The 21,953-nt window shown below is 34.1% G+C and overlaps 3 protein-coding genes and 1 non-coding gene across 4 annotated transcripts; 2 read left to right on the top strand and 2 right to left on the bottom strand.

Annotated features, from left to right (window-relative positions):
• Positions 1 to 1,770: 1,770 nt before the first annotated feature.
• On the top strand, positions 1,771 to 2,684 carry LOC131009809 (uncharacterized). The gene is made up of 2 exons (XM_057937217.1): positions 1,771 to 1,945; positions 2,031 to 2,684. The coding sequence occupies exons 1-2, from the start codon at positions 1,771 to 1,773 to the stop codon at positions 2,633 to 2,635; spliced, it is 780 nt and encodes a 259-aa protein (XP_057793200.1). The 3' UTR covers positions 2,636 to 2,684.
• A 2,150-nt stretch (positions 2,685 to 4,834) lies between these two features.
• Positions 4,835 to 9,984, bottom strand: LOC131010697 (GPN-loop GTPase QQT1). Its single transcript, XM_057938360.1, is given in 11 exon segments — positions 4,835 to 5,249; positions 5,627 to 5,757; positions 5,836 to 5,908; positions 7,819 to 7,906; positions 7,995 to 8,151; positions 8,300 to 8,403; positions 9,007 to 9,081; positions 9,205 to 9,220; positions 9,222 to 9,285; positions 9,401 to 9,445; positions 9,682 to 9,984. Coding segments are annotated over 11 exon segments (933 nt in total). The 5' UTR covers positions 9,774 to 9,984; the 3' UTR covers positions 4,835 to 5,161.
• Positions 9,985 to 11,623: 1,639 nt separating this feature from the next.
• TRNAP-UGG (transfer RNA proline (anticodon UGG)) lies at positions 11,624 to 11,695 on the bottom strand. The gene has a single exon. It is a non-coding gene; the product is annotated as a tRNA-Pro (tRNA).
• Positions 11,696 to 16,111: 4,416 nt separating this feature from the next.
• Positions 16,112 to 18,401, top strand: LOC131010710 (LIM domain-containing protein WLIM1-like). Its single transcript, XM_057938376.1, has 5 exons — positions 16,112 to 16,797; positions 17,374 to 17,470; positions 17,570 to 17,613; positions 17,702 to 17,791; positions 17,987 to 18,401. The coding sequence occupies exons 1-5, from the start codon at positions 16,663 to 16,665 to the stop codon at positions 18,179 to 18,181; spliced, it is 561 nt and encodes a 186-aa protein (XP_057794359.1). The 5' UTR covers positions 16,112 to 16,662; the 3' UTR covers positions 18,182 to 18,401.
• The last annotated feature ends 3,552 nt before the right edge of the window (positions 18,402 to 21,953 follow it).

The following is a 21,953-nucleotide window of genomic DNA, read 5'->3' as shown; positions in this document are numbered from 1 at the left end:
GAATGTACTTTTAATTATTTCGACCTTTACTTTTCCTCTTAGTTCTTCATTTTTTTTTTTTTTTTAATTGTCTCTCAATTACAATATGTAATTCACACATTCTATTTTTGATAAAGAAATTTGATCAAATTGGATTTTGATCAGAAAAGCTGGGCTACTGAGGTGTCTTTCTTTCTTTTGTGTAACGTAATTAACCATGGTGGTTAGTTTCTCAAATACCTTTTCGTTGTTCATAATTTATTGAATCAATATTTGCTGTTCTTTTTTTTTTTGAGAAAAATATTTGCGTGGTTACAAGTTTTTATTTCAGAATTTATAAACTCCATAACTTAAATATTCGAGTTTTTAGATTTTTTTTACAATTGAAACATATGAACACGATTATATAATATTATTTTCATTTAAAAAAAATAATGATATTGAGAAAAATAATAATTAAAATATATACTTGGCGTGCACTTTATGTTATCTGTCTGCACTTCATGTCCACTTTATTTACATGTACTTGTAGGCACACCAAATAATTGCAAAATAATTGCAAAATTATTTTTCATGTTTGTCCTCACCTATATTTTGCATAGAATTTCTTTTTTTGAAAGAATTCTTTGCATAGAATACGTACTCACTTTGGCCTTTCTATTTTCTTCACACAAATTGAGAAAAGTATTTTGATGCAATTGAAAAAGTAGCTAGGCTTAAAATAATAGTACACCATTATTTACTCGTATAATTTATTTTCGTAAATTTGAAGAATCGTTAACCAGAATAATAATTGACAAAAAAGACAACTTGATACACTATTAATTAAAAAATAGGAGTATAATCTGAGGCATCCAAAAATTAGGCATTATTTTTAATTATAGGACAAAGACAATATCACGCACCTAATTATATTAAGGGTTAATTGCATGAAAATACACGAACTTTAGTCACTTTTTCATTCTGCACACCGACTTTGAAATTTACATTTTAAACCATGAACTTTGCATTCGTTCCATTTTTTCCTTAAAATTCACCTCCGGCCATCGGAAATCTGAGGTGGCACCTTTTGGCGCCACGCGTATGTGACACGTCATTAATGTGTGCTGACGTGTCTTTAATTTAATACTCTCTCTCTAATACTCTCTCTCTATCTACTTCTCTCTCTCTCTCTCTCTAATATTCACCTCCGTCCCCGCGCTTCCCTCGTCCCACACAACTCGAGGCCGCCGCCGCCACTGCCGCCGCACGGACCGCCGCCGAGACCCGTCTCCACGTCGCCGTAGACGACGTCAAAGAAGCCCACAGAAGGACTCCAAACCCAAGCACCGACGCCAGCAACAACTTCGTTGTTCTGAAGATTTGTTTGCACGGAAGAAATCTGGTAGATGTACTGAGGCTTACTGGGGTACTTTAGGAGCAGCAAAACAATGCTAAACTCCAAGGTTTGGATTGCGAGTATTAAGTATGCCTGTGCTGCAAAGAATCAGACGAGGTCAATCATATAAATATAAAGATCCGAAGAAGGAAATACATCCTCATAATCATATTCCAAACTACGAAAGAAGTTTATTTGCTACTGACATGAAATTTGGGATCTAGATTTAGATTGTATGCTAAAAGAAGTTAGCCATTAGATTATCTAAACCACTAGAAGATTATTGTGCATGCATGTGTACTAATTTTAATATTACGGCGACGTTGATTTAAAGGGGTTTTCGTTGAGAGTTAGTGCAGACGCTAGAATCCATGAAATGGTTACATTTTTCTGTTTCTGCTTGAGCTTTAAGAATGGCTAGCAAGATTGTTAAGTGTGTGATGAAGTCTGTGATTAAGAGTAAGGGAAATCGTTTAGAAGTGAGATGTTCGATAGAGGATGACTACATAATTGTGTCACGAACAAAAGGGAGCATCAAAATAGCATCTATTGAGATAGTAGGGAATTTGCTCACTGTTCAGAGAATTGGTAAAATCGGTATTGGTATTGTATCATCTTTTTGTTTCTTCATCAACTTTTCTCTTTTGTTAATGATCTTATCCATAGCCTGCAGTTGCTACCTTCTTGTACGGAGCTGCACACGGTGAGGGGAGGTCGCTCGACACAATCAGGAGGGAGCTCGGCTACTTCAAGCGGAATGCAAATGGAAATCAGTGGGTAGGCAACCTCCAATCCGAAACTTTGCAGCTGAAACCCGATGAGGGCCATCCTCATGCTGTTCCGACGAAAGGGGTCGTTGTCGTTGGAGCCACACAGTGGGTCGAAAACTACAACGTCCCAATATTCTCGACTGACATGGCTGTTGTTCGGAGAATAGCAAAGAGAATCAGCTGCAGAGGCGGCGGGCTTCCATCCGTGCAGTCTATGGCTCTTGCTCACGGTAAAGGTATGATCGAGGTGGATTGCAACCTGTTGGATACGAGTAAAGCTGGTGGCGAGGATGTGCAGCGAGCAGTCGAGTGCCTCGCTCGGGAAAAAGGTATGGACGTCGAAGAGGGATACTATACCGATCTTTCTCAGAACCAAAAGAAGTTTATTTGCTTCTTTGACGTCGTCTATGGCGACGTGGAGACGGGTCTCGGCGGCGGTCCGTGCGGCGGCAGTGGCGGCGGCGGCCTCGAGTTGTGTGGGACGAGGGAAGCGCGGGGACGGAGGTGAATATTAGAGAGAGAGAGAAAAGAAAGAGAGAGAGAGAGAGAAGTAGATAGAGAGAGAGAGTATTAGAGAGAGAGTATTAAATTAAAGACACGTCAGCACACATTAATGACGTGTCACATACGCGTGGCGCCAAAAGGCGCCACCTCAGATTTCCGATGGCCGGAGGTGAATTTTAAGGAAAAAATGGAACGAATGCAAAGTTCATGGTTTAAAATGTAAATTTCAAAGTCGGTGTGCAGAATGAAAAAGTGACTAAAGTTCGTGTATTTTCATGCAATTAACCCTTATATTAACCTACAATTTCCCTATTAATAATTTTAATTTTAAACTAAAGGGACAATACCTCCAAAATTGTCGATTTTTTTTAAGTTATCAACAGTACTATTCATGAAATTTATTATAAAATTATTTATATTAATTTAATTGTATTAAGATATTTTCGTTAAAAGGTCAATAGTTTGTGATTAAACTAATTTTTTTCATATATGATATATCACACGACTTAATATGATTAATACATCCATATGTGTATCAGTGTATGGACATTATTAAAATTATCTTATGTAAATTAATGTAATAAATTCTATTATATCCAATAGTAATAATTCTAATCAATAAAAATGTTACTTACATCTCATGCATAATTTCACACTATTCAATAGATGAAATAGTGTGCCATTTGTGTTGTTGTTCAAATTGTATTTTGCACAAGTTGGTGATAACTACTACCTTATTCTTATACAAAGTTGTGTTTTATTTGCTTGATAAATTTATCATGGGAAATGGAGGAATAACAAAAATTTATCCATTTAAATTCCTTCTTTCTTTTCATTCATTTATATAATCTTATCTTATATAATATATAAAAGAGGAGTTTTTCCCTCCATTTTTTCTCTCTCTTCTTCCACCTATTTTTTCATTATTTTTTTTTCTCTCTTCCTATCATTTTTTTTCTCCTCTCTTTTTTTTTTCTTCTAAATATCGTCATATTTGATTAATGAAAAAAATATTCAATATTCATCTTAAATTTAAGTTCGTGAAAAGATCTTTAATATGAGATATAAAAACCATTAAAAATAAATTTAAAATAAATAAATTATGATTTTTTTTTAAATATGTTATTTTCTCTCTCCATTACTTTTCACAACTTTTTTTTTCTATGTTTGTATATGAAATATTTATTTATTTATTAAAATATATTTTGCATTTATTTATATTTTTTTTATTTAAATATATTAATTAATTAATTTCGATGTTCGTCGTACATCGCACGAATTGAGGTACTAGTTTTCTATAAAAGAGAATTATATCACTTTCCATCCTTTCTTTTCACTCCAAGGAGGGATAATAATATCCCTCCATTTTTAGTGTGATAATATTATCCGTCTTTGAAGTGAAAATGAGAGATGAGAAAGTGTAAATTCTCTTTTGTAGAAAAAGAGAGTGAAAAAAGGGAATTTAAAAGGAGTAAATTTTAATGTCCCTCATTTTTTTGTAATAAATTTATGAACAATAAAATAACATAACCAAAAATAAAATATTTCACTTGTGTCAATTTATTGAATAATTTTGTTGACTTAGCCACACTTGTAGTTGTTGGTTAGTGGGTTTACCCGGTCTCTCCGGTCTCTCGCAATCTGGTTTTGTCATTTTGTTTTGCTAATTGTGAATATGATAGTGGAATAAGCAATCACGTCCTCAACTTTTTTCTTCTATTTTTTTTTTTTTTTTATTACTCGGAGAGAGGATAACAATGTAGTTTGGACTGTTCATCTCACTTTCTACGTAGGAAGGGATGCTACGTATTACGGAAAGAATATATCAAAGGACTTACCATATATGTCGAAATAAGCTGCAATACAAAAATTAAATTCACTTTTCACTTGTTAATCTTAATTCTGTTACCATTTTTTATTTTTGGTTCGATTCTGTTGGCCTTGAGAAAGTTAACATGTCCGAGTATTACATTTCTAAGGAGGTTATTATAATTAGAAGAAAATTAGTGTATGTGTGTTCATAGAGTGATTAATATTTGAAGTAAAAAAATTCAGGTTCAACTTCACCATCACACAATCTTCTAAAATATTTGTTCTTGAAATAGTAAACTTACTAGATTGAAAGGTTAAATGAAAGAGAGATTGTAGAACCACTCATATTCTACATCACTTTGCTTTTAGCTTATACATAAAAGCTGATGTATAAACTAATCAAACATATTTTTCACAATTTTTTTTTTAGAAATTTCGAATCAGTAAACATGATCTTGAACTAGACCTTCAAAACTAAGGTAGCGAAAAATAATTCATCTTCTTCACACGTACAAAAATGTTGTTTCGCTACCGCATTTTGATCAAGCTGTAGCCGATATCTATGGCGCATGCTACTGCAGAGGAAACTTACAGGTTTAAAGGGCTTTCAAAAACTAACGTATACCAGAGCACGAGCTTCATCATCGACGTTCATCCTTTGAAGATCACGTTCAGTGTGGTAGATGAATGATGATGAACTGATGATTCCACACCATTACTACTTCTGCTCCAACTTATGATCAGGATCATCCTCGTCATCAAATACTTCATCGTCCTTCATGTACTTCTCCTGCACGGCTGCCACTGTGAACATTTATATCAAGGAATACCAAACTGAATTCCTAGAGCGATCGATTGCTAATTCAAGCGTTTGATCAGAAACAGCTTCAGACAAAGGAGTAACAATAACTCATAGTATATCTGGAACATTCTCTAAATTGTTGCTTTCAAAGACTCTTTCAGGTTCAGTTTTATGCAAAATGTAGTAGCTTTATGAGATTATCTAAACAAGAATTTACTCATACATGACAGATTTACTGTTTTCAAATGTGCAAAATCAAGAGAGAATGTAAAAAGAAACTGCATATATATATTGCTTAATGGAATTAATATGAAGAGAGAAGGTGCTGATATGAGGAAAGCTAGCATGTGTAGACGAAAGATTAACAAGGGAAAAGGATATCTGTAATAATCCCAATCAACCGGACCAACTGCAATTTTGCTGAATTCAACTGCACTTGCGTCAATGCCAGCAAATATGTATCCGTTGGTCTTGTCAATCAGTTTAACTAGATTCCCGACGCTCACCTTATCCTGAAAAATCCATGGGTAAAAGCTAGGTCAATATATAATCAGAACTGATCATTATATCACAAAGAGATGCGAACATGCCTGAATGTCCAGAGTGGTGAAGTCGACCAGACTGAAATTTTCTATAACCTTGCACAGCTCCTTTGTTAGTTTTCTGGCAAAAGTAAAGAAATAGAGTAATTGGTAGTTGATCTATATGAAACGTACACAATAATGGAACCGGATTAATCTTCGAAAGGAAGAAAATTGCAAAAAATGGGCCTTCTATATGTGATAGATAATGGGAAATCATACATGGTATTGTTTTTGGGACTCCAAATTATAGTGAATCTCCACAGAAAACATAGCAACAAATAAATGAAACTACAAAAGTTAAAGCAGATAGCCATTTTGTTGGAATTGGTATACAATGCAATTATAATCTTTAATAGCTGGAGCTTGTAAAATAGGTTATCATTGTATACAGTATTAGTGTCAAAATCGAGCCAAATGATAGGCCTTAAATTCAAATTCACAATCATGTATGCAAAATGTAAATGCAAGATAGAAAAGTTCTAAGGGGACTATTTAAGAAATTTTGGGTGAGAAGAATTTCTTTTTGGTTTGTGACTGAAAAAAATTATACGATTCAGCAACAAACATATAGCAATTGTTAACATGATAAATTACAAAGGGTTATTGCTATAAAATACATCAAGTTTGCCAATTTATATCATCACCTTTTTTTTGGCCAAAAAATACATGAATTTATAATTTGTTCGTAAAAATCCTACGGTGAGTATCTCCGGCAAAATCGAAACTTATGTGTACATTTATGTGGTTTATGTGGCACTGAAGTGGCATTTAATTTATTTGAGAATGATGATGTGTTGCCACTCCCCCCCACCCACCCACCCCACCCCACCCCCCCAACCCAACAGACCGTCCCCCTCCCCCACCCCCGCCGCCACCACTTCTCCTGCCCGGTGGGCGGAGCCTTCCCCTTCCCCCAACCCCGCCGCCACCACTTGCCCTCTCGATCTCTGCCGCCTTCACCCAAAGTCTTCCCATTTGCAGATCTATAGTTGAGCATGGTGAAATTGGTGGTTTTGGTCGAGTTTTTGAAGAAATTGGTGGTTTTGGTCGAGGGAGAGAGACTGGAGGGCGGCGAAGGGGGGAGGGCCTGCTGGTGTGGGAGGGCGGCGGAGAGGGGGAGGGCCTGCTGGTGTGGGAGGGCGGCGGAGAGGGGGAGGGCCTGCTGGTGTGGGAGGGCGGCGGAGGGGGGAGGTTCTGCTGGTCGGGGAGGGCGGAGGAGAGGGGGCTCTGCTGGTGGGGGAAGGCGGCGGCTCTGCTGGTAGAGGAGGACGGCAGCTCTGCGTGTATCTGTGTCTGTGTGTGTGCGTGTGTGTGTGTGTGTGTGAGAGAGAGAGAGGCGGTGAGAGAGGGGTTGGTTAAGGGATGAGAGGGCGGCGGTGCTACCGTCACCGGAGAAGGAAGAAGGGGGAGGGGCTGTGCGTGTGTGTGTGCGGGCCGGCGCAGTGGGTGTGTGCGTGTGTTTGTGTGTGTGTGTCTGTGAGAGAGATAGAGAGAAGTGTGTGTATGTGTGATTTGGCAATTCCGACAGCCACGTTGGCAATCCAACTGCCACCTCAGATTAAATTGAGCGAAATTATAAATGGTGGGACAGTTACGAACAAATTATAAATTCATGTATTTTTTGGCAAAAAAAAAAGTGATGATATAAACCAGAAAATTGGCAAACTTGATGTATTTTATGGCAATAACTCCAATTACAAACTTCACAAAAATCAATGAGAAAGAGCAGTTACTGAGTAAATAAAATAGAAAATAATTTCATTTTGATATGTGACTATACAAAAATGATAAAGGATAGATAGACAAAACTAAAACAAACGATGGCTTCGAACCTCGAGATGCTAACATGTAGCTCCAAAGCTCAACATTTATTCAGACGTAGAGAAAGATAAAGACTAATATGACAGATAGAGTGCTTTAACATCAATGTCAACTTCAATATTATCATGCTAAGTTTTCCCCTGCATATGACTCAGACAAGTTTCATACCTATACTTAGCAGATCGAGGATCTTGATCAAGATGATACTGTAAATATGATAAATCATGGGCATCAGTGTAGAAGTCAAGGTTGAAAGCTGCAAAACAAGCGAAAAATTAATATGAACATTGACATCAGTACTTAAAGAAAATAGTTTATGTCCTAGCTAATCAAATAGCTCTAACCTAGCTTGCCATAACTTTCGATAAGATCGATCTTAGACAAAACATTGACATGAGGAAGCTCCATGTGTAGCATGGTTGAAAGTGAAAGCAGCAGTGCGCTAATATACTTCCCTGGATCGCTACAAAGATGGGCATCAACCAAGTGAACAGCAGTCAACTGAAAAAAGGGGAGGCACCATTAAGAATTCTGCAATGCTTAGAGTTCCAAAACAGCATTAAAAAAACAAGTCTGTCATTTTGAGAAAAAAATGCATTCCGTAATATTTCAAGGTAATGGAAACAATTGTGGAGATGAATAATTATACCCTGAGATTTAACTTCTTGATGAGTTTCATGATAACCTTTTTAGCATTTTCATGAAGGAAAAAGAGTTCCACCTGGCCAGGGAAATCAAAGAGAAGATAGTGATCTGCAAAATGACATCAGTTTCACTAGTTCCGGAGTGAATCAAATGAAAAAGATTAGACTTAGACAACAGTAAGATACGATTGCTAGAAGCAGGCATAAACTAATAAGACTAGTATGCGATATGAGTAAATTAAACATCAATCATTGATGGAAAGGTCAATCTTGCATACAAGAGGGTATTACGAAGGCGGAGACAAAAGTGTTGCTCTATGTATGAAACAATTGTATAAGTCCATTAATAGCTCTACTGTTGAGTAACACAAAGAATCTCTTGATTTCACTTAACAAAAGTTACTAAGTTTAAAAGTGGTTAACACAACAACAATAAAGTTTGGTACCCCAAACTTGTTACCAGCTCTCATAATTTTGCTTCTATTTCACTGAAAGCAAGAACAGATGATCTAGAAGCTTGAATTGAGTAATTAGAAACTCTCCCGCAATCATTTATACTTTCAAATCTGAATGAAAATAAATTATCATTTCCATACAATTACCAATTTTATGAATCATTTAGTATCTGTTGGTAGCATAAAAATTATAAACAGATAGAATGTATAAAAAACAAAATAAACAAGATGAACTAATTTTCTAAAGATTATGCAACCTTTGAGAAGGGGTTTCAGTTTGGCTTCTAGCCAATCGATGTTCTTCTCCAAATAATCCATGCAATAAACAAGACCTGTCAGACATGATACAATGTTTTTTCAAAACAGAATCATTGGAAACCGATGTATGATGTCTAGCAGCATATCTGCAACCCGAATAACCCTATAAAGCTCCACAAGCAGCATAAAAGTTATACCTCCATTAGGACCTAAGGGAATGCTCCGCCATGACATCTTCGAGCTTAACCAAATCCTCGATATTAATAGCACATTCATATCTTCATTCCAATAAGGAATAAGCTCATATAACATTCAAATACTCAAAATCACACAAATAGAAAGCAGAAATAGGCTAATTTAAATCTCACAAAAAACAACAAACGAATTGGATACGGCAAAGAATCATTAGCTGGATCCAAATTGATCACCGCAACCTTCCTGCAACCAACGACAACAATTCAAAACTAGAACACCAATTTAAGTCCAAAACCCTAAATCTCAGTAACAATCAAGATAAGACATTCTCCAAAATAGCACATTCGAGAAGGCATTATAGCAACATTTGATACAGAAAATGGATGCCCGTATATATCATAAACTTTGAGTTGGCGCAAAAAAAGTAAGAATACTAAAGGAAAAGATTGACGAAAGTGCATAAAGTTCCGAGATAGTACCGGCCGACGAGCTGGAGAAATTGAGACATGCCGTTGCAGTAGGTGGTCTTGCCGGAGCCCGGTGGTCCGATAACCACTTGACCGAACACCATTTTGCTTCCGGTGCGGTTAATTTCTTGAAAATTTGACGAGTTGTAGTTGTAGCTCAGAAGTCAGAATTAGTGTGTTTGCAGCTTATTGATGAAGATGAAACTGGAAGCTTCGGAAATTGGAATTTGGCGCTCTGGCTTGGAGAAGGGCTTAAACCCCTCTTTCACTGCAAAAATAGGTTTTTAAAATTTTGCCTCAATTCACAAAAGAGTTGCTTCTTTTTTGTTTTTGTTTTTATTTTATTTTATAGTTTGTCGATATGAAAAAGGATATTATTATTATTATTATTATTATTATTATAAGAAAAAAGGGATTTTATGTGTTAAAATAATAAAAATAGGTTACATTATTCAAAATAATCCAAACTATCAGCTTATCCCCCAAAACAAAAGGTCACATGATCAATAATATCTCAATAATACACATATTTAATACTCTCTCCGTCCCAGCTGAAATGTCTTGTTTCTTTTCGGCACGGAGATTTAGAAATGTGTATAAAGTAGATAAAGTGGATTGGTGGAAATTATTTAAATATTAAGTATAGAGAGAGAGTGTATTGCCAAAAAAGGAAACATGACATTTCAAGTGGGACAACCCAAAAAGGAAAGCAGGACATTTCAGCTGGGACAGAGGGAGTACTATTTGTATCATAATGTAATCAGGGGCGGTCCTGTATCTTACGAGGCCACAAGCAAAAATTTAAAAATGGATCCTTATAATTCTTTTTTTTTTTTTCATATTAACGACACAATAACAATATATTAATATACCAATTATTCAAAAGAGGTTTCGACAAAAAAAAAAAAAAAAGAGAAGAGAAGCACTAAGAAATCAACATTGATGATATAATCTAAATGACGAAAAGAACGAACACGAATATATATCTTACAATTCTATTTTTATTGTTAAGAAAAAATAAGTGTTATATATATACCATAAAATGCAGAAAAAGCATCCGGAGAAAGAATGCCCTCATTCCCATCGCTCTCTACCATCTACCCTCATTCTGCTGCCGTTCTTCCTTTTGCCCCCCCACAGGCGGAGCATCAACAAAACGCAAGGAGAGCATTCAAAGAAAGAATGCCAAGGGTTATCACATGAAATTAGAGCTTTGAATTTATGTATCATGTGCAAAATAGTGGCGACTTATAAATGTTTCTGTCAAGGTTATGAATAGATTATTGTAAGTTTATGCAAGTGAATAATATCGTAGATTTTTACTTCATCCGTTTCAGCCTGCTTTGTTGCTTAGTGTGCAGAGGGAATTCCCAATTACGGTACTCAAGAGCTTGACAATTCCTCAAGATCCATCTCATTCGTGTTGTATATATATTTATATATATATATTTATATACATTCATTCAAGTCATGTTCTATATATTCGTGATTCAACTATATATATTAGTGCTCTCACTGAATTGGCTTGGTCTATACTATTCATTTATATATGTTTTATGATTTAAAAAATAATTTTTTTTTTTGTAGAAAAAAGTAACAAAATTCGATCGATACGGTTAAATCGATCAAAATCAACGATTTTTGTGGTTCAATTTTTACTCGATTTTAAGATTTTAGTTGGTGTAATTTGGTTCCCATATATGATATGGGATTCGGTTCAACAAAATTTGTGTAGTTTTGGACTGATGCACACCCCTAATGAAAAGTTGAAAACTATAGAAAAGTTTATATTATAATAAAAAAAAAAAATTTGAGAGAATTATAATAAAATTATTAAATATATTAATATTATTGATAGCATATGATGATAATTTTGTGTAAAGTCGACACAATTTGGAGTCAGTAGTTAGTTTAGATAATTTTGCCGCTGGTAGTAAAAGAATGCTAAAAAATAGGGGCATTCCGAGAATCGAACTCGGGACCTCTCGCACCCAAAGCGAGAATCATACCACTAGACCAAATGCCCTTGTGATGAAGTTAACTATATTTGATTTACATGACAAATTATAACTTCTGGAAAATTATTAAATCATAATAAAGTTATAAACAAAATCAATTTAAATTGTTTAACAGCGTCAATCACATGTTAGTCCGTGAGGCCAGTTTGCCTGCAACATCATTCAAAAAGTATTGTCTTTTTTTTTTTTTTAAGTCGTATAGTCATAATAGTAGCATATATGTTCACTATTTTTATTAATAAAATATATATAGTCATATATACTATTTAATTTTGTTGTTGTTACTAGCAATATAGATCGCATTACTAACTATTTGTTGATGAAATTGATAAAACACAAATGGTAATTTCAAAGTAATTTTGCAGGAGATAAGTGCTAATATGCTATACATTATATTGTTGAGACACTATGATTGTAATAGTATTAATATAGTCATCTTAATTCATTGTAAAAAATAGTGAATAAGTGCAATAATATTGTGTGGTCGTTTCATTACAGAGATATTGGAATTGTAAGAGATGATGGATATGTGTAATAATGTAGTGTGGTCATTTCATTGTGGAGATAGTGAGATCATGAGAGATCATAAATTTATGTAACAATGTCGTGCGGTTATTTTGCTGCAAAGACCTTAGAATAATGAGATTCAAATTTGAATTTGAAAAATAGAGAAAAGGTACAATAACACAAATGAGTATCTCAACAAAGAATGTCCTTTTGATAAAATTCCAAGACTATTGCATGGAGATTTGATTTAAAAATCCAAACGTGAAGCTAAGTATTTTAGAGAGGCATCTAATAATTGTTGCCGATATGATATGCTTCAAAAACAATATTCGGTAATGGACACTTCAACTATAAGTGAGGATAAAGTAAACCAGCTAACATCTGGAGCCAACTGCATTATATCGATCAGACCATTCCCATATTCAAATTTAAATATAATTATTAAAAATATAAATTCTAATGAATTTTAACATATTAGACAATCTGCCACAAATTTTTTGTTATTCAAATCGAGTAATATTTGATAACGAATCTTCTACACTGACATAAATCTTTTAAGATGTTTATTACTCCACAAATTCTGCTATTCCAACTTGTTCTCACGTATTTATTATAGGGTTAATTTGGTATAAATTCATCAACTTTTGCCGATTTTGAATTTAGACACCACCTTCAAAATCTACCTGACAATATACAACCTTTGCACCCATTTTAATTTTTGGCCCGACGAGACTTTCCGGCCAAATACGTGGCACAACTTAATTAGCCAACGTGTGCATTTCTTGTCTGACCTGTATAGCAAGAATAATGACATGGCTTTTCTTTAAAAAAAATGCCCTCGTTTGGGTTAAAACGTTGTCGCCTGCATCGCCTTCTTTCATTTCCAAATTAGGGCTGCAAAAAAAAACTGAATCTTTGAATGAATCGTCGAGGAAGGTCGAAGATGGCAGATGGGTAAGTAAAGTTTGCAATTCTATGAAATTTAATGAATTGGGTGTGTTTAGGAGAGTTTACATAACCTATGTCAGACCACAATCGGAGAGTTTAGGAAATGAAAAGGAAAACCGAGGTAAGACATTACCAAGCCTAAGGAGCAATCGTAGTATCTCATTGCCGGATTTGCGTCGGACCAAGACGTCCTCATCGTTGTTTCGATCTGGTGCTGGCAAAGTGATGGAGAAGCTTCCATTTTTTCAAAGACCTTGCACCGAAACTGAAGAAGAAAACGTGAAAATGAATAACTAGTTAGGGCACATTTAGTTTATAATTAGGTTAATTTGGACAAAACGACGTAGTATTAGTCACTTCAAAACGGTGTAGTATAACTCACCAGAAAAAATTGCCACGCAAGATTTCCGGTTGCCACGTCACACGAAATTTTAACTTGGATGAGATTCGAGCCAAAAATTAAAATGGGTGCAAAAGTTGTGTATTGTCAGACCAATTTTAAAGGTGGTGTCTAAATTCAAAATCGGCGAAAGTTGGTGAATTTATACCAAATTAATCCCTTATTATACTATAAATTTTGCTTGAATATGAAATTACTTTGATAACACAATGAAATTTGAGTCAAATTAAATTTTATTCGTGGATCTGGCTTTACTATTATATTGAATTATTGATGATACTTTCATCTCCAGATGTATTATTCTTTTAGGGGAAAGTTGAAGAATCTCTTCTTTATATATGTTGCTTTATTGCCCCCTTTTTTCACTTAGTGAAACTTAATCAGTATAATTGCCACATAACTGAAGTATGACCTGTGTAATGCATATATATATATATATATATAGGGGGCAGTTATTCAATAAACCACCCTTATTTTAAGAATTACGAACCAACAAAAATGCATGAATTTTATGTATAACACGCATGAATAAACTGTATAAAGGTATGAATTGCGAAAAATAATTTTTTGTTACCTTTGGGATTCGAACTCAGGACCATGAATTTATCCAACAAGGTGATGAATCAACCGTAGATCTTGATGATCTAAGGGCTGAAAATGGTTCCTAATTTATATTTTAAGAAGCGTTCTTATTTTAGCCTTCTCCTATATATATATATATATGTTCATATGCAAGTCTCAATGATTTAGCACGCTTCTAAACTGATTTAGATCTCATTAATACTAAGAAACAATCCACCCAAATGGCCATAATGAAGAATGAAAATCAAATTTTGTCCACCATTTGAAAAAACACAAATTTTGGCCATTTTTATTGATTTGGACGCTTTTGCCCTTAATGAGGCGGACTGGGTAGGGTCAGACACGCGGGTCGCGTGCCGGGTCGGGTTAGGCACTTATGGCACTATTAGTGCCATAAGTGCCAAGATGGCACTTATGGCACTAATAGTGCCATAAGTGCCATAAGTGCACACTTCCCCCTAGGGTTTAGATATTCCATTTAGGGTTTAGATTATTCATTTGGGGTTTAGATGTTTCATTTAGGGTTTAGATTATCCATTTAGGGTTTAGATGTTCCATTTAGGGTTTAAATGATGTTGTTGTTTCTGTATTTGTGCTGATGACCATTTTACTTAGTTTTATTTTGAATTTCGTTGGCACTTATGGCACTAATAGTGCCATAAGTGCCAAAATGACTATTTTACTTGGTTTTATTTTGGATTTTCGATGGCACTTATGACACTATTAGTGCCATAAGTGCCTAACCCGACCCGGCACGCGATCCGCGTGTCTGACCCTACCCAGTCCGCCTCATTAAGGGCAAAAGCGTCCAAATCAATAAAAATGGCCAAAATTTGTGTTTTTTCAATGTGTGGCCATAAATTGTGTTTTATGCTTCATTTTGGCTACTTCAAAATTTTACTCTAATACTAATATATAACATATATTTTAATTTTGAAAGTATAAAATATTATGACACATAGCTGCAGTATTAATCATGATTCTTTATGGGGGTTGTGGTGCAAACCAATTCTGTCTGGCATAACAATAAGCATCAATCACTCTCATTTATTTTGGATTTTTGAATTATCATAGCAACAAATGTGGTCCACCACCTCTTATATGGCCCATTTACGTGAATACATTTATTATGTATAATTAACTAGATATTTGTATTTTTGTTTTGGGTGGGTGGGTGGGGATTAAATTTGATCGTCACTTCTTAAATGTAGCAATCTCAGTCATAATTTACACTAACTATGAGTTTGTTGCCGCAGAATTTACAATGTTGAGATTTCAATGACTACTTTTCTTGTTCTATACATGAAATATGAAGATTCCATTGGAATATCAAGTTTCCTTGTAACGATTTAATGAAAATAATGCTAAAATTGAGACCATGTTGCTTGAAAAATCCCTTTTCTAGTGGTGGAATAAACAAAATTAGGACAAAAATAATTTACATAACTCAATTCTTAGAATTAGTAGGATTAAAATTGACATCTTACTTGGGGATTTTTTTCTTTCTTTCTTAAAAATAGGATTAATAATGGTTCTCCATTTGTCGCCTTGATAACTCAAACTTCTAACCTATAAAAAAAGTGTCTTACCAATTAAGTTGTGATTCGTTGTCCCCCTTACTTGGGGACTTAACTTGTCGTAGATCCTTCCCCAATCTGTCATTAATTAGCAACAATATTTATATTTTAAGAATCAAGTTTAATTTTAGGAGTTAGAATTATATTTATCTATTTTTATTTAACTAACATATTGAAAGTATGTAATTATAATAATATCGCAACATATTAGAAACTAATTGAATTGGTCAAAAAAAAGTCACATAGCCAACCAATTGTGGCTTCCTACCAAGAATGTGTGACTTCAATTATCTTTGAAGTAACAATCATGCGATCTAATTATGCGTACCTCTAAAGAATCTAACCCCATATATCCAATTAATTTCTTGAACCAACCAATATAAATATATCTAATAACATCAACAACATCCATTTATGTAATACTATATCTGGAAAATTCAGGATTATCAACTAAATTATTAGCCTCCTTCAATTTTTTTTCCGCCTTGCTTTTTTTTTGGCCGACATGCTATAAAACTAACTAAAAGTATTGATGAGATTCAAACTCACCATTTTGACTAATTGGACCATCTGAAAAAGGAGGATTTACCAAAACTTATCATTTTACATAAAACAGTTTTGTAAATTTATAATCATCAAGAGATTTCATCTCGTATCCTAAAATATTCACGTCCAAATATACCATGAATTTTGTCCGACTGTGAAAGAGGAAAATATATGCATCTAAAAATAGAGAAGAGGGAATAAAATAAAAAAGAATAAAAATATGAGTAGGTATATATCTTTAGACTGGGACCAAATGAGTGCCATATAGCAATTCTTCCAATCCAACCTTGCAACCCACTCATATTACTATTCAATCACATAATCTCTTTATCTCTCTCACACTCTCCTCCCATTCATTCCCAACACACAATACACACACTGATATCCCATTGTATTGTATTGAATTGTACAGGCCATGGCATTTGCAGGTACAACCCAGAAATGCATGGCATGTGAGAAGACTGTGTATCTAGTAGACAAGCTCACTGCAGATAACAGAGTCTTCCACAAGGCTTGCTTTAGATGCCACCACTGCAAGGGCACTCTCAAGGTTCTCTTACATTCATTTCTTGCATCGCACTTTATGTCTTCATTTCTCTGCGTGTGTGTGTGTGGAAGAGAGAGAGAGAGAGAGAGAGAGAGAGAGAGAGAGAGAAGTGTTTTGGTGTACTTGATTGATCTGGAATTAAATATTTACTAGTGATTAAGCCTTTAGTCAGTTGGATCTTAGAGCTTAGAATTGGGAGGCTTCACTTTTTAAATCTTCTGTATTAAGATCTCATTTCAAAAGTAAATAGGTTCTAAATCATGTAGCTAAAAATCAACATTAGTAATTTATTGTATTCTGGTTCGATCTAATTAATGTATTAAGTTTGATTTTCTTGATTTAGGTATAAGTGTAATAAATAGCACAAAATTGACTTTAGCAAGAAATTTTGGATCTAGTCTTGAAAATAATGAGAAGTGTAGTTAATTAATTCTGTAATTTTCAGTTTTTGCCTTCAAGATTTGCTTCAATGGATCAGTATCCTAAATTTCAAGCCAATGAAAACAAGAGTTCAAGGGGGGAAATCTTGACTTTGATAAAAAAAATTATGTAAAATAACAATGAGTTTGTTGATTGCAGCTAGGGAACTACAACTCTTTTGAGGGAGTACTCTACTGCAGGCCTCACTTTGATCAGCTCTTTAAGAGAACTGGCAGCCTCGACAAAAGCTTCGAAGGTATCATCGATTCAGCTAAGGAAAACATCGTAGCAACGTAGAAATTGATCAAGTTTTATAGGCCAAAAACACTCACATTGTGCTCATGATTCCCACCAGGCACACCCAAAATTGTGAAGCCAGAGAAACCTGCAGAGTTTGAGGTAAGCAAACTCTGTGTCTGAACAGATTTTTTTGCATATTTTGTTTCATGGTTTTTAGTTAACTAATCAAGATTGAGTGTTTGTGCAGAAACCTAATGCTAATAAGGTTTCAAGCATGTTTGGTGGGACAAGGGACAAATGCCTGGCTTGCAAGAACACTGTCTACCCAACTGAGAAGGTATAAATTAATTAACACATTTTATGGATCCTCTTTTTTTTCAATATAGCAATATGGTACTTCTTCTTAGGAGTTAGGCCCCCTCCCAATCTGGGCTGGGCTCTAGGCGATTGGACCTCTCGCCTAGGCCCATGTCTGGGGGTCTAGGATTTCAAACTCATGAGCTTTGGACCAACTTTAGTACCACGATGACAGGTGTCGGTGAATGGGACGTCGTACCACAAGAGCTGCTTCAAGTGCAGCCACGGTGGGTGCACGATTAGCCCATCGAACTACATAGCGCACGAGGGACGCCTCTACTGCAAGCACCACCACATTCAACTCATCAAAGAGAAGGGCAACTTGAGCCAGTTGGAAGGTGAGAACAAGAACACAAGTGGTGTAGTGTAGCCAGCTGCAGATCATGGATCATATCATAATATTTTAATTGAGACCACATTAATTTTCATATGTTGGTGTGTTTTTTGTTGCGTTTGAGAATGAAATGGAGATTGAGAAAGCAGTGGGAACTCTGAGAGTGAGGTGTACGATGGATTTTACATAAGGTTTGGATGTTGGGAGTGAACATATATAAATGGATGGAATGTGTTGGAGATTTTTTATTCTATAATTCAAGTGATGGAAGCTCTTCCTCTATTATAATATTATTAAGTTCAAATTCTATGTAGTATGCTCTTTCATTGTTTAGGTTACATAGCCTTATTTAGTTCCTAGAAAGAAAAGAAAAAAATACACATCTCGGTTATACCAATTATATTATATTAGATTCGTATTGACGAAGGCTCAAATATGGGTTGGCCTTGGCCTGGACGAAAAACACTATTACTCTTTATAAAATAAATCTTCGATATGTCCCACAATTGAACAATAAACCATATAGCAATATAGTTTGACCAAATTAACCTTTCATCTACAATACAAAAGGATCTTAATAAACCTATTAAACGGGAGCTTAAGGTGTAATAGACTATATTCATTTGAAATCTTGATTTTGATTTTTGAGAATCTTTTCCTTAGAGCTTGTCCTAGTTGCAATAACTATATTCATTGTCTAGTTTCAAAATTTGATGTTATATAGTTCTAATGCATGGGCGCAACTAGTTATAAATCCAACATTTATGAATTGAAATGTATTTATGGGGTATAATATGTCTGATGTGCATGTGCTCGTATGTTCCCCAACTTTTGTATCTCATTTTTGATTTCATGGATCTTCAATTAAAATTTGATAATTTTTAATTAGAATTTTTTATTATTTTTTCGGCTGAATTGGTAAACCCAATTCCATAAGTTAGAGTATATTTTTATGGATCTTCAACTTGAGTTCGATTGAAAATCGATATATTCTTACCAATTATTTGATGAAATGTTTTACCATCTTCAGATTTATTAGCATGGCCCTCTACCTAATCGTGGAGTGAATCACTATAATTTTGTGATGTTTGGATGATTAATATTCTTGAATTCACAATCAGATCAATAAATTCGTAATTGAATCGCTAGTGTTGGATGTGAGTTCGACTTTGAATTTACAACTAATTGTCTTCATTGTGAATTCGAATTTTAAAAATAGAATTCACAACTCGAATATATACCGATTGTGAATTCGAGTTTAACACTAGAATTCGTAATTATTTTGGTTGTGAGTTCGAGTTTTAAAACTAGAACTCGAATAAAAATTTGTTATGAATTCGAGTTTTAAAGATATATATAATGCACAACTAGAAATAGTCTTGATTGTGAATTATAATTTTAACTTTTAAAGTTAAAAACTCATAATTAGAATTGGTCTTGGTCGTGAATTCGAGTTTATAGATAGAAATTCGAGCCCAAAAACTCGAATTAACACACTAAAAAATTAATGGATAAATTTTAAGTTTTTTATGTGAAGGGTAAAAATAATAAGTGTGACTATTTTTTATAATTTTATAATAATAACTTTTATTTTTTTTAAATAAAATAAAAACAAAAGGTATACAAAAATAAGTGAAATATATATAATATAATAAAACAATTAATTCTATTTTTATTTAAAATAAATAAATAAATAAAATTCTATTTAACTAATTTATGAATGGTTAGAATGTGGATGCAATCATGCAATGCATAGATTTGGTGTAAAAAAAAAAACCCCATGGGCCATATCCATATGGACCTATGCTATGATATGATTTGTTAGTGTTAGGTCGTGTGGGACGGGTCCGGGTCCGGGTCAAAACCCGAACCATCCAGGTTGATTAAAGTAGTGTTGAATTGATCAAGCTGAAATAAACAAGCTGTGAATTCCTCTCGCTTAGGATGGCAACGGGCCAGATTTGGACCGGGTCTGACCAATACCAGATCCAGATCCGTTTTCATATACCAGATTCAGATTCAGATCCGTGGATCTGAAAATTTTGGATCCAGATTCAGATCCGTCAGATCCGCGGGTCCACGGGTCCAGATCCATGGATCTACTATTTTTAAATTAAATTAAAAAAATTTCACAAAATCAACAACATCTAATTTCCATTATGAAAAATATAACACAAAATACTTTTATCTAATTAATTTTAGTTTTTATTCTTTTGAATATAATTTATTTATTATTTTTAATTTAGTTAATATTATTAGTAAACTAAATATATAAAATATAAAAAATATATATAAAATAAAACGGATCCACGGGTCGGATCTGGGCCGGATCCGAATCTAAAATTTCAAGATCCAGATCCAGATCCGTTTTCAAAACTGAGATCCAGATCCAGATCCATCGGATCCAAAAAATTGAGATCCAGATCCGTAAAAATCTGGACCCGGTCCAAGATCCACTGCCATCCCTAGTCTCGCTAATTGCGATTTCCTCAATCAGCCCAAAGAAAAACTAAAGGAAATTTGTCCTTGCATAGATACGCAAACAATTTCGGAAATGTCTTAGCTGCGCAATGCGCAATGCGTTTCCCCACTAAGATTGAGACACGTCTCCTGACATAATATTGCTTTTTATTTCATTTCTTTTTTATCAGACCGGTTTGAGCTTCTATAATACCGCCGGTTATTTAAGAAACCGTTTTATAGTACAATACCACCATTTTATTTATGTTTTCATGGCTGCACAAGATTGAGACACGTGTCTCTAACATTAACCTAGGTCTAAGCTAGCTAATTTCAAAAATGGTATAGGACACGTTTCGACCCTACATGAATTCGATTGATCCTCAGATTAATTATTAGCCGTAGAAGTTGCAGAAGATGCAAAAATGAATTCGATTAATATCATAAAATGAAATTCTTGGGGGTAGTGTTCTTGTGGTGTTAGTCACATGCAGAGATGAGTGTAATATTTTTCACTTCAATGCGTGCCTTATTTCAATGCTAAGATTTTAGGCCATTCTGCATTTCTTTGATTAAATAATCAAATTAGACTAATTATGTAAAATTTTGCAAATTTATCCCATGATACATTTTGGCTCTTCATTGATTAACATTTTTGGAAATTTGGAGTGGCGTAATGTTTCAGAAATTCTATATCATCCTCAATATAAAGATTCAATTGGATTTCATCTAGACATTATAAGTGATCATAAATCATTTGTTTCAAATTCATTTTTATGATTTTTATATCAAATTAAATAGCTTGTCATGATCTTTAATTTAATATCCATATTAAATATTTTTTGTAAATCGAAGTTGATAATTTTTAGAAAAAGAATCAAAATAGAAAAAAATAGTACATATTTTTTGTCATGATATTTTTTGTGAATCGAAGTTCATAAAGGAGTATTATATATATATATATATATATATATATATGTGTGTGTGTGTGTGTGTATTAGAATAAAATATTATGGTAATGAAAAAAAGTATGTTTTAGATTTCAAAGTAAACGTAAATTAAATAAAAAAATTGTTACTAATGCTTTAATATTAAAAACCGTTAATATGTGCCTTAAAAAATGGTCAATATGCGTCAAAATATTTAAAAATACATTTGTTGAAAATGACTAACGTAAACTAAATAAAAAAATTGTTACTAAAGCTTTAATATTAAAAATTGTTAATATGTGCCTTAATCATACTTGAATTTCACGAATATAGGCTGATTGTTACAACGTTGGGTATTCTCTTCTTCGATTCAAACTTTTTGCAAAGTAATTGCTGAGACTTGAGTTCGATAGAGCTTC

Source organism: Salvia miltiorrhiza, chromosome 2, assembly GCF_028751815.1.
Source record: "Salvia miltiorrhiza cultivar Shanhuang (shh) chromosome 2, IMPLAD_Smil_shh, whole genome shotgun sequence".
NCBI lineage: Eukaryota > Viridiplantae > Streptophyta > Magnoliopsida > Lamiales > Lamiaceae > Salvia > Salvia miltiorrhiza.
This window is presented reverse-complemented; position numbering and strand designations above follow the sequence as displayed.